The sequence below is a fragment of the Protopterus annectens genome, chromosome 5.part0 (genome assembly GCF_019279795.1).
Source record: "Protopterus annectens isolate FY-2018-M chromosome 5.part0, PAN1.0, whole genome shotgun sequence".
NCBI classification, from domain to species: Eukaryota; Metazoa; Chordata; order Ceratodontiformes; family Protopteridae; genus Protopterus; species Protopterus annectens.
Window position 1 is genome coordinate 258,030,585 of NC_056735.1, and position 12,185 is coordinate 258,042,769.

The 12,185-nt window shown below is 39.7% G+C and overlaps 1 protein-coding gene across 3 annotated transcripts in view; it reads left to right on the top strand.

Moving 5' to 3' along the window:
- The window catches only part of SLC37A1 (solute carrier family 37 member 1), an 815,749-nt gene that overhangs the window by 427,073 nt on the left and 376,491 nt on the right, over positions 1–12,185 (top strand). For all 3 annotated transcript variants that reach the window (XM_044072224.1, XM_044072226.1, XM_044072225.1), the window contains exon 7: positions 5,227–5,303. In XM_044072224.1, the coding sequence (XP_043928159.1) occupies positions 5,227–5,303 (77 nt within the window). The remainder of the gene's footprint in view (positions 1–5,226; positions 5,304–12,185) is intronic.

Below are 12,185 nucleotides of genomic sequence, written 5' to 3' on the forward strand. Positions count from 1 at the left end.
TGTAGATAGTCGACTTTGTTTTTAATGCTTTGAGAGTCAGAGTGCAAGTTATGGTGGTATGACCTGGGAGGTAGGTATATGAGCGAATGTGGGGGAGGTCCTGGGTTGGGTTTAGTGTTGCCTCGAAGGAGAAGGAGTAGCTTGAGTGCTAAGTAAATGGATGATTTCAGAATTTTTTGTAGTAATTTGATGAGTTATTTTATTTTGGAAAATAAGTACAATTTGGAGCTAGCAAAATAACATGTTTGTATAGCTGTAGTGTTGGGCACACTGAATAAATAACGTTCTTTAGAGATGTGGCCGTTGCTGTGGTAGTGAAGGTAGTAGATTTTAGAAGCATGAGGGAGAAGTGAGTAGTTAGTGGTTTTGGACGGGAGACTGAAGAGGAGAAGAAGGAGGTGAAAGTGAAGAAGTGCAGATAATGGAGACGTACATTGAGATGGTAGTTTGGCAGCAGGAGAATGGGTGAGGGTGAAAAATGGATTTATTTCTGGAATGACAGGGTTGAAAAAAGGGAGGGAAGGTTTGCTGTTGGTGGTAGAGCTAGTGGTTTGGATGGAGGTGATTAATGGAGTGGGATATCTTCTTTTTCGAAGAGGAGGATTTGAAAGCATTTTTAATGAATGATGATAGAGATGTTTTGACTACTATGTTCTAGAGGAGGTGTTGTCTATTTAAGGAATTTATGAAAAGACATGAAAATGAGTGGTTGGGTGAGGAAACACTAATTTAGCTGCTGGGATAAAATTTAAGGTCACCTAAGAATAAAAAAAAATAAATAAGTTGTCATTTTTATGCAGTACAAAGAAGGAAGTGGTGGAGGGGATTAGGTTTACTACTACACTGGAAGTGTGGAGAGAAAGTGAGAAAATCATACTGGGTTACAGGATTGTCAGGATTTTCCAGAGACAAATTACTCCTAGGGAGGAGAGCAAGTAGCTAACGATGGATGAAATAGGGAGGACAGAAGATGAGAGAGAGAGAGAGAGAGATGGAGGGAACTAAGAGATATTATACCAAAGCTTTTATACACAGCTTAACTACTAAAAATGAGCAAATTTAGCTACAACACTCCATCTTAAAAACAAATATGTCTGTTGCATTTTTATTATGTGAATGTATCCCATGTATTTATTTATTGTTTACTAGTTTTTGTTGACTAGGTTGGTGTGGTTGTCCTGGAACCATGTTTAGCCACAGTCCCTGTAATCAAGCACAGTTACAATGCATTGTTCAATTGTGATAAGGCAGACAGTACTCTAATGATATGCAAACTAGCTTTATACAGTTTTCCATTCAGCAAATTTGTGTCAGTACTACTGATATATATAACTGCACTTGAGATACTCCTAGCAGAATTACAGGATAAGGGATTATCTAATGTATATAAAATGATGTTACAGCAGACAGGTAGCACACACAACTTTGCTGTCAGCTCAGAATATGAGTTCAATTCCCACACCAGGTGCTTGGATTAATTTTGTTTGACAGTTAGCATGCAGGATTAAAGCTATGGCTGCTTTCTGCATTGCAGTATTTGATGCCCTTGACCTCATTTAGCTTACTGTGTGATTATGAGCAAGTCACTTAACCAAACAATGCACTGGGGTAACTGGAAACTGGGCTAGACTACCTTAGTGTTCTCCTAGACTGCATGACTAGTAAGTACCTATAAATTAAAAGAAAGAGGAAGAATTGAAAAAAATGAGTAAAGTGGAGAGCAAAAACATAGCAGTGCTCCAGGAGCTGAATGAATGCCTGTGTTACAGTATCCATTCTAGAGAATAAGAGAATGAACAGGGATGCAGTTTAGTCTGTGTCCCTGAAGCAACTGCACTTATAGAATTAGGTGAGATGAGATTTTACGCATTTTCTGATTTCCTTGAAGTCTGTCACCTGTCATATAATTGCAGTAAGATGGTTCCATTGGGCAGATATTATTTTGAGAATGTTAGCCATGTAGTTATGGCTCAAAAGGAGAAGACTTGGCATTTAGTTTGTCAGGTAAGGTTGATAGTTGAGTGCTTAAATGTAGATCTGTACATGGTGAGAGGTGAATAGCCAGCCAGCTGAAAGATAAAACCCACATAGTTAAGGTGGCAGGCACCTTCTTGCAAAGTATGAAGGTGAATAGTGTTGTGTTCCAAGCTCAGTACTGGGACCTCTCCTTCTTGCATCTACTTTTTCAATCTCCAGACTGGGAATGAGAACCTTTGGTTAACTTAAGTTTATAGATGACTAAAACCTGAATGTTAATTGTCTCATACCCATTCATTATAGCAGGCACTAGCTCTTGTAAACAAAATTAAATGTAAAAAGGTGTAGTATTGTCACATTTAGTCAGTTATGTCCCTAAAACAAAAATAATAATGTAGTGAGAGATCTTGGAACCTGGGCTGCTAATTCCCACTGCTTCAAGCACCATGTAGGAGAAGTAGTCAGAAACAAATCCTGTTTAGCGCAACTAATATCTAAAGGTATATCACCAGGTTAAAAGTAATCAGTTATAAGTGGCCTTGAGACATAACTTCCATGTATTTCATGTGATACTGATTCAGTAACAGGAAGCCACCTTGCCTTTTTTAGGTTTATAGGTTTATAGAAGAGTGCTAGGCTAGCTGCCCTTGCAGGCTATTTTAAGCCTAGCCAATTTCCTTTTTTGTGCTCAAAATAATCTATCCCATTTGGTTATCAATTGAACTTTTACCCATCCTATGGTCGATAGTTATAGATTACCCTTAATGAGATAACTGGGATCATACCATATATAATTTGAGGGGACCTATGCATGGTGTAAAACAATTTAGTAGCTACCTCTGTCCATTAGAAGTACAGGGGGCAGTCCCAGGTTAAATTTTCTGTTTCCCATCCACAGATCTAAGTTGATGTTGAATATGGACAGGGATGAACTTTGGTTTATGTAAAAGGGGAGTCTGTTCCAGAGAATTGTTATCCTCTGCTAGATATACCTGTCCTTCCAAACCATTTTGTTGATGTTGCAGAAGAGGTTTAGATCCCTAAACTGAGCATTTCTGATGCCATTTGAATTACTGATGTGCAGTAAATCCATTAGTAATGGATTGGAAAATGCCTTGTATTCCAGGCACAGGTCACCTATTGGCAGTTTGTAGGATACCGAGTATAGCAGCAGGACTTCCGGATGCAAACATTAGCAGACTTAAGAATCTATAAGTCTAGTTTAGCTGCTTCATCTCACCATTTATACAGTATTCAACCAGACACTGAAAAGAAGGTCAGGTTGCTTCTACTATAAAATTTTGAAATGAGAAACATCAGATTGCAAATGCTTGGTTTGAAATATTCAAAACTTGACATAACATGTAAGTTAGTGGAACACCTCAAAACAGTTCTTTTCACAGAGGGGCAAGCCCCTCCTTCCCTTCCTCCATCTCCTACACTTCAAATTTATATCAGCTGCATGGTCACACAACCTTGGGGAAAGCAGAACAGGTCACCTTCATATAAGGTTGTATTCAGATTTAGGAGGGCCAAGACTAAATCATTAATGAAAAGTGAGAATAAAATATACTCTGATATAGAATCTTTGAAGACTTCTGCCTTCAAGTTGCCAATATGCAAGTTACTCTACCATAAAACAATGTTAAAGGCCCTGTCCAGTAGGTAGTTGCTGAACTATCTAACTGGACTTTTCCCAAAGGTCAAACATCCAAGTTTCATCTATAGCTTATCATAACTGACAAATTCAAACACTGTTTAAGGGTACACAGCAATAGCATCTAGCAATAAATCATCACCCATATTTGTGAAGATGGTGTCTTTTGTCACACATATAGCACTGAAACTTCATCTGAAAGCCTTTCCCACAGTTTGATAAGTCTGTATTCTCTGAAACTTTAACAAGATAAAGCAGAGCAGTCTAAACTTCGGGTCAACAAAACTAACCAAAAGCATCTTTGCAAGGAGCAAGCCCCCATGCTCCCTATTATGAGCGACTCTACCTCCTCCATACCCCTTTACTTATATGCACTAGTTCTGTGGTCACACAACCATGGAAAAAAGAGAAAAACCCACACAATGAATCCTTACTGGTGCACTAATAGAAACAACAGTAGCAAATATTTCAGATAGGAAAAAGAATCCTAGATTTCAATACCAGGGAACCGGACTTGATGAGTTTAAACCTTATTCCTTTTATACTCAGTCAAGGCATGGTAATGTTTTTAAAACTATTTTGTTTGTAGTCTAAAAAATAGTATGAATATACTCTGATGGCAGTCCAAATACAATACTTTTAGTAATTTGGTTAGATGTCTCATGTTGGAGATAGACCTATTGTTCTGGACATATTTTGGAAATGACTTTGTGTTGGATATACTGTGCCATGTTAGGGGAGGGGCCTCTACTTTGTCGAGGAAAGATTAAGTATGTGAGCCAAGGTTTTGAAATAATTGGCCCTGCCTAACTAAGGGAGAATGGGTGCAAAGCTGTCACAGAAGTGTTGCATTTGTCAGCGTGATGTTACAAGTAAGTTCAAGCTTTTTCAGTAGTTTGGTGTAGAGTACTAATCCCCAGTAAACTTGTTCATTACCGCAGTATCCTATTCCACTCAAACTATTCATTATTTTCCTTAGTAAACTCTACCCTTCAGTGTCAAACACAGAAACCCTTCTAATAACCTATAGTACAATTTTGCACATGTCGCTAGTGTGCATTTCAGTTGCATGTACATCTGTTCACATAATCACACCACTCATTTGAACAATTCACCTCAACCACTAGTGAACGATATTGGTACTTTGTATTTTTCTGGTATTCTGAATCCTTTAATGAGATGCTTTACATTTTACAGAGGTATAAGGAAGTCACTATTGTCTCAGGTCATTTTTAATATTCTGAATCCTTTTATGAGATGCTTTACATTTTACAGAGGTATAAGAAAGTCACTATTGTCTCAGGTCATTTTTAATATTCTGAATCCTTTTATGAGATGCTTTACATTTTACAGAGGTATAAGGAAGTCACTATTGTCTCAGGTCATTTTTAAAATTCTGTTAATGCTTCCTTCTTGCTTTGATAGATGTAAACAGTGGCTAGATTGTCAACTTAATCAACTGGTAATTCATCAACCCCAGCTGATTACAATACTGTTTCAATAAATAGTACCATGATCTTATAATGACTGAAATTAGAAGTAATGCTGATATTTTATAGTAAAGCAACTTGTCCACTTACTCTTCTGTTTAGATAGCCAATGGATTTGTACAGACTACAGGTTGGCCGAGTGTAATAACATGTATTGGCAACTGGTTTGGTAAAGGAAGGTAAGAAAACTTAACACTTTTACTATATATTTTTTAACTTTTTTATGAATTTACTAATGGAATAGAACAGGATTGCCCTGTATGTCTTCCAGTTATCACAGTTTCCAGGGCCAGTGGTTGCACATATGTTCGTAATTTAATACTTATCAATGAGTTATAAATACAATAATTAAACTTGTTATGCATTTTATAGGCACTGTTTACTGCCTAAAATTTTGCATCAGAAACTCAGAAGTACAGTATTTTGTTTCCTTCAGTCATACATAATGGAGAACATTTACACTCTAGATAAGATAATTTACCATAAATAAGATGTGCAGTTCTATGTTCTCTTTTGCTGGATTTATTTACTGAGGGGAACTCGCTGTTTTCAGATGGGGCATGTATTCACATTTAGTTGCTTTGATGCTGCTGATTAGTGGTAGCATTCCTGAAATGGGTTTGCTTACATGGTACCTGCATACACTAAATTATTATAACACAGCTTCCTTGTACTAAGTAGCAGCAACCTGGAATGTGCAACTCCAAAACAAGTCCACTTTACTCACAACTCTTATTATTGCTGCTTTCAAGATATTTGTAACAATTTTCTTGACATCTAAAATAAGAGCATTAGTTTCTATTGAAAAAAATAGCAAAATGCTTTTGTTTTAATACCTGATACTGTATTTAATTACAAAGATACTTCCTTGTGTAACTATGCATAAAAAATATGTGATGCCATCATTTAAATGTCATAATATACAGGATTATGCTTGGGTCTCCAACTGTAACATATTATGTGTTTGAGACACTGATACCAAGAAATTCACCTAGAGGTTGAAACTCTCAAGGTAAATCTTGGCATCAGTGTCAAGAACACATAATATTATAATACGGTCTGAGATCAGATCCTAATTTTTTGTAGTGCAGGAAGCTTTATCAGCTCTATGTACTACAAGTTACACAAAAGTAAAATAAATAAAACGCAATGTGTTGTGCCAGCTTTGAAAGCCGGTAAAACCGTGAGGATGTGGTTGATGTTCCTAGCAGGCAGAAACGGGAGTTGAAACAAAGCCATTTCATGTTCTGATGCTACTTTTTCCTGGCCAGTGCTGTCAGCTTTTAGTGCCATATGTGATCTTAGCAGAGCATAAGGGGTGTTTAATTGTTAAGCACCCTTATAAGCATTGTCAAGGTTGGGTCTTGTGCTATAATGCTGAACCAGTATATTATTTAACAGTTATTATAGCAATAACCCACATCTGGGTGTGGGTAATGCTGGATTTACCCATGGTTGGTGTGGTTTGGTCACGAGGGCGAAGCCCGAGTGGCCAAACAAAGCCAACCGTGGTTAAATCCAGCATTACCCACACCCAGAAGTGGGTTATTGCTGTTATGCAATGACATTATTTAAGAAAAAAATGTTCTTACTTTCTTACTTTTCTTAAATAATGGCATTGTATAATGCCTCCTTGCTGCCCTTCCGCAGCTGTCTGGTATTCTGCGGCAGTTCTGTTGTACTGCGCATCTGTATGCCTACGCAGTACATCAGAGCAGTGGGCAAAAGCAACGGAGAAAGCAAGATCTCCGTTGCTTTTTACAAACTGTTTCGCTATGTTAAATGGGTTTAACATAGCGAGACGGTTTTGAAAAAAGCAACGGAGAAAGCAAGATCTCTGTTGCTTTTTACAAACTGTCTCGCTATGTTAAAGGAGTTTAACATAGCGAGACAGTGTGAAGCAACGGAGATCTTGCGTTCTCCGTTGCTGTAAAAAAAGAGTTATAGTAATGGAAAAAGTCCAGGCGACCGGACCTTTTTCCATTACTATAACTCTGATTTACAACGTGCACACTGACCAATCAGCATGCTCGTTTTTGAATATTAATGGGGGGGGGGTCGTTGTATAATGGAGCTTAATCACGAAGTACCAGCATTACACATATTATAATTACAGTACTTCCCCGAAATGGGACACATTGTTGTGGGACGGTATCCATTTTCAGGCGGCTGAATCATTACAGCTGTGAAGGAAACATATCTGGCTTTGAAGTATTAAAGAAGATCAGCATATAATGTTTTTGTATACCCTGTTATATATCATTGCTTAAATTTATAATAAATAGACTTTCTTGTCCAACTCAAATGCTTTCATCCCATTTCCTCCTTTTTTCTTTCTTTCCTTTTTTCTTCGTTTCTATCACAGAAATTACAAACATTGCAAATATTTTAAGTAATATGAAGTCCTCTCTGTATATATGCTTTGTCTCTTTGTACTCATGTCAGTTATACTAATGATTGCCATGTTGTCCCAGGCTTCCATAGCTCCCGCATGTGTTGCCTGCAAGAAACATGTGGCTGTTTTCAAACAGCATGCCTCCACTGACTCTGAACAGAATACTTCTCTGTACTTATCTGCCTATAATTAATTTGTGATTATTTTATTGTACTTCTCAGGTTGAGCCTGAGAGTGATATCGGTCTCACATGACTGAATACATTTCATATGTGTATTGCCAGTGCAGCATTCATTTTATCATTTCCATTTGTCAGACAGGTAAACTGCTTAAGCACAGGTGCTTCTTTGTGGGTAACCTAGGAGTATTGTTTGGTTAAATGACTTGCTTAAAGTCATGCAGCCTACCAAATGGAGAGCAAGGAAGTCAAAACCAAGGGGGGCTGTTGGATAAAATTTATTTATTAGCTTTATAGTCTTAACCACCTATAGTAAACTGTCAGACCTGATCACTTCTGTGGAGGAGAGATATGGACATTCTGTGTGTGAGGAGACACATACATTCACATGAGCATACACACACACACACACACACACACACACACACACACACACACACACACACACACACCTACATGCAGAGTGAAAGAGGTATTCAACAGGTGTGATGGAATGCTTTTGCTTACATATGGTTCTTTCTGAAATCTATCCTGCCACCCACAGTAGCCACAAATCATTTGGGTCAAACGGATGTCCTTACATTCACTGTATTCTCAACGGAAGGGATTCCTTGCCATGGAAGCCCAAATGTCCACCTAGTCTACCAAACACTACTTGTCGCTTTTAAAAGGTATGCCAAATGACACCCAAATGCTTCTTGTATAGCATAGGGCATAAAGGTGATGTTCAGCCTAGCAAAATCAGACATTTTTGCCTCCATTCTGAATGTATCTTTTTACCATCAGCCTGTTTACCTGCATCTGTTTTTTGCCAGTTGAACACATATTCGTTCTCTAGTGATAACCTATGCCGGTTTGCTTACTACTATTGCAGTTGCAGATAAGTGCCCTGTTGGGGATTTTTTTTTTCTTAATTTTTTTGTGCTCCTTGGGGTTAATGTTATCCAGGAAGTGTAAATGCCAGTGTGAGAGACAGATGCCCCATAAAGACCACCACATTGTGTCTTTTTTGTCTAGGAGCTTCTCATGACCATATGTCCGTCTCTATATGTCAGGTTTTCATTCTGAAAACCCTTGGCAGTAGACTTTCTCCCCTTTCCTTGTATCTTGAAAACCAGTGTCTTAAGCTTCTCCCTAAAGATACAGTGGAAGGAATGTCCTGCCCCGAGGGTCAGCCATTAGGGAAGAAGAAGGTGATAAAGGTACGACCAGAATCTTCTGTTGTCCAGCCCCTGCCAGGTTTCACCCAAGGTTGTTACAAACCTGGAGGCTTGCCCAGCTGTGTAGTCAGATTTCTGTGCCACAACCATGTCAGAGGTTGGTTAGGGTCTGGCTGGCAGCACATCCAAAGAGGCTTTGCAGGCGTCCATTTCAGACGTTCAAGGGGAACCACTGCTGATTTTTTCCAAGAAGCCTAAGGGAGTCCCTCAGTTTTTTGGTTGGGGAAGAAGTTCCTGATACAGTTCTTAACTGCTGTCCTGGGTCTGAGCCTTCTCAGTTTTTTGGAGGGGATGTTTTCTTAAAGGAACAAAACCATTGAACATGCTTCTTCTGCTCCTAGGGATCAGGCCTTTACTCAACGGCTGTTTACTGCTTTAATGTCCTTAAAGCCTCCTCATGAGGTTTTGGTTCCTGCTTCTCCTTGGTCCTCTACTCCCCTTAAAAGGCCTAGAGAACAGGATTCTTCTGCAGATGAGTCAGATTCAGATAATGAATCCCTGACTTATTCTACTCAGATTCCTTCTCGTTTAGACTATGGGTCAGAGGAGGAGGCGTCTATTAGTCCAGATGTTCCTTTGGAGGAGATTTCCTTTGGGGACACACTTTCTAGGATGATGGATTTTTTTAAGTGGGATTACGCTCAGGTCTCTGATATCCATAAGAGGTACTATAAGTTGATGCAGCTGGAATCTCCTAAACCTGCGGCTATTCCTCCTGTTTTGGCTGTTTTGCTGGATGCCTTTCCTAATGCCTTTCATGCACCTGATTCTCTGGCCCCTGCTCCTAAGAAGCCTGACAGGTTTTATAGAATGCCTGAGGATTTTTCTTTCCTATATAAATGTCCAGCTGCTGACCCCCTCTGTCATCTCTGTAGCCTCTGATAAGCCATCTCAATTGCTTCCTTCGCCCAAGTTATTGCCTTCTGACAAGGACAGCAGAACTGTGGAAATTTTGGATAAGAAAGTTTACACTTCTGCTACCCTAACTTTTTAGGGCTATTAATTATCAGACCCATATGTCTATGTATGTGTTGGCTCTTCTTTATCAGGCCTGTCAACTTATTTCTGATTTTCCACACTCCAAGGGTAAAACTTCTGTTCTTTACTTGCTAGGGACTTCCTCTCAAGCCATTTGTCATTCTATTAAATGCAGAAGAAAACTCTTCTAGGGATGCTGTTTTTGGTTCAGTGTTGAGGAAGTATTCTTGGCTTAGGCTTCAACCTCTACCTGATGATATTAAAGCTAAGTTGATGGATGCTCCTCTGGATTCTAAACTTTTGTTTGGGGAAGCTGCTGCTGGTTTGTTTAAGTTCCTTCAACATAAGAGTAAGGCCTTATAGGACCTTAAACATGTGCTTGTTTCTCCTATGCATACATTTCAGAGAAACTACCCTGCTAAGCCTGCCTTTCTTTGTAGGCAATCCTGCCATGCTACTAAAGGTAGGAAGAGTGGCAAATGGGCTCCTACTGCTAAGACTACTCAGTTTTCAGGGAATCTGAAGCTTTCCTTTCTGGACAAACCTGGTGATGTATGACTCTTTCTTTTCCCTGACACTTTCCTCTTTCTCATCACCTTTCTCTTTCCCTTCCTGTTTGGCTTCAGATCACTCAGGATTCTTGGGTTCTGTCAATTATTCATTAGGGGTACTTCATGGTGTGGAAATCCCATCCTCCTTTTATGGTCATTCCTCAGCCTTCTCAGTAATAGCTTCCCTTTTTCTCAGAGGTTCATAGGTGTGTACTAGGCTAATGGCCCTGGGGGCTTTACAAGCCTAGCCATAGGATTACCCTGGCATAGTGCCACCCAACCTTAGTTCCCAGTGTTTCTGTGGAGTACAGCCACTGGTGTTATCGCCGGGGTGAATTTTCTGTTTCCCATCCACTCATCAAGATTTCTCTTGAAGAGGGTCAGCGAGGTGCTCTGCTTGACATGTATGGGAAGTTTGTTCCATAGCATGGGCAGTCTCTGAGTTATGAACCTGTCCCTTAAGTATGTTCTGTTAATTGTGGTAATGAGGTTGAGGTCTCTGGAGCGTGTGGTGCAGAGGGATTTCTTTAGATGTAGCATTTCTAATAGAGCTGGGTCAGACACGGCTTTGTAAGTCAAGCAAAGATCACCTCTAAGTAGGCGATATGAGAGAGAGAATATTTGGAGTTTTAGGACAAGTGTTTAAAGCCTAGGATCCTCTTTGTGAGGTGTCTAGTGAGGTACATGCCAAATGGGGCATTGTACTCAATGATTGACCTAATGGTTTCTTCAAAATCTGTTGACTCAGGGTACTATTCAAGAGGTACATAACCACAAATAGCCAGCCAAATATCTTTTATTAAAAGACAATCTCAGTCTCTAGTGCCTCGGTTTACACAAAACCTTCAAGTTCTACTGGTTCAACTTGTGGTTTACTACTATTCAAGAGGTGCCTGTGTCCCAAAGGGGGGAAAGGGTTCTAGTCCAGACTGTTTGTAGTGCCCAGAAAAGAGGGGACTTGCAGACATATTCTAGACCTCTCTCATCTAAACACTTTACTAAAAGTGCCTTCCTTTTGAATGTTGTCCCTTCAGATTCTTTCTTCTCTTGCTCCCTCAGGCCTATATGGTGTCTCTGGATCTTAAGGACGCTTATCTCCATATTCTGATCCATCCACTTTTTAGGAGGTTTTTGCATTTCTGTGCTGCTTCCTGGCATTTTCAGTTCTGTGCTTTGTCCTTTGGCCTTTCTACTGCCCCATGGGTGTTCACCAAATGCCTTGCTCCTGTGAATGCTTTTTACAGGCTTTGAGGGATCCAGATATTTACTTACTTAGCCTGTTGATTCAGGCATCCTCTCCAGAGACCCTTTTGCAAAATCTTCATTTTATTGTTTCCCCTTCTTCAGAGTCAGGGGTTCACTGTAAATTTCAAAAATTCTTTTCTGACTCCTTCTCAAGATCATGTTCTTCTGGGTTGCAGAATTCAGACGGTGCTAATGCTTGCATCCCTGCCCCTCCAAAGACATTAACTCTCATTTCTTTCTTTCAAACTCTTCTTCCTCTGGCTTCCATTACCACCAGGGAGGTTATGAGAGCTCTGGGTTTCATGGCATCAACCATTCTGATGCTCCCTTTGGCTAAACGTCAAATGAGAAAGTTTCAGTGGTTTCTGAAGTCAGTGTGGCTTCAACATGCGCATCCTTTTGACTTTGCAATTACTCTTCTTCCCTGTCTCAGACAGGAACTTCACTGGTGGATTCAGCAGCTGTCTCTGAAGCCAGGGATCCCTTTTCATCCC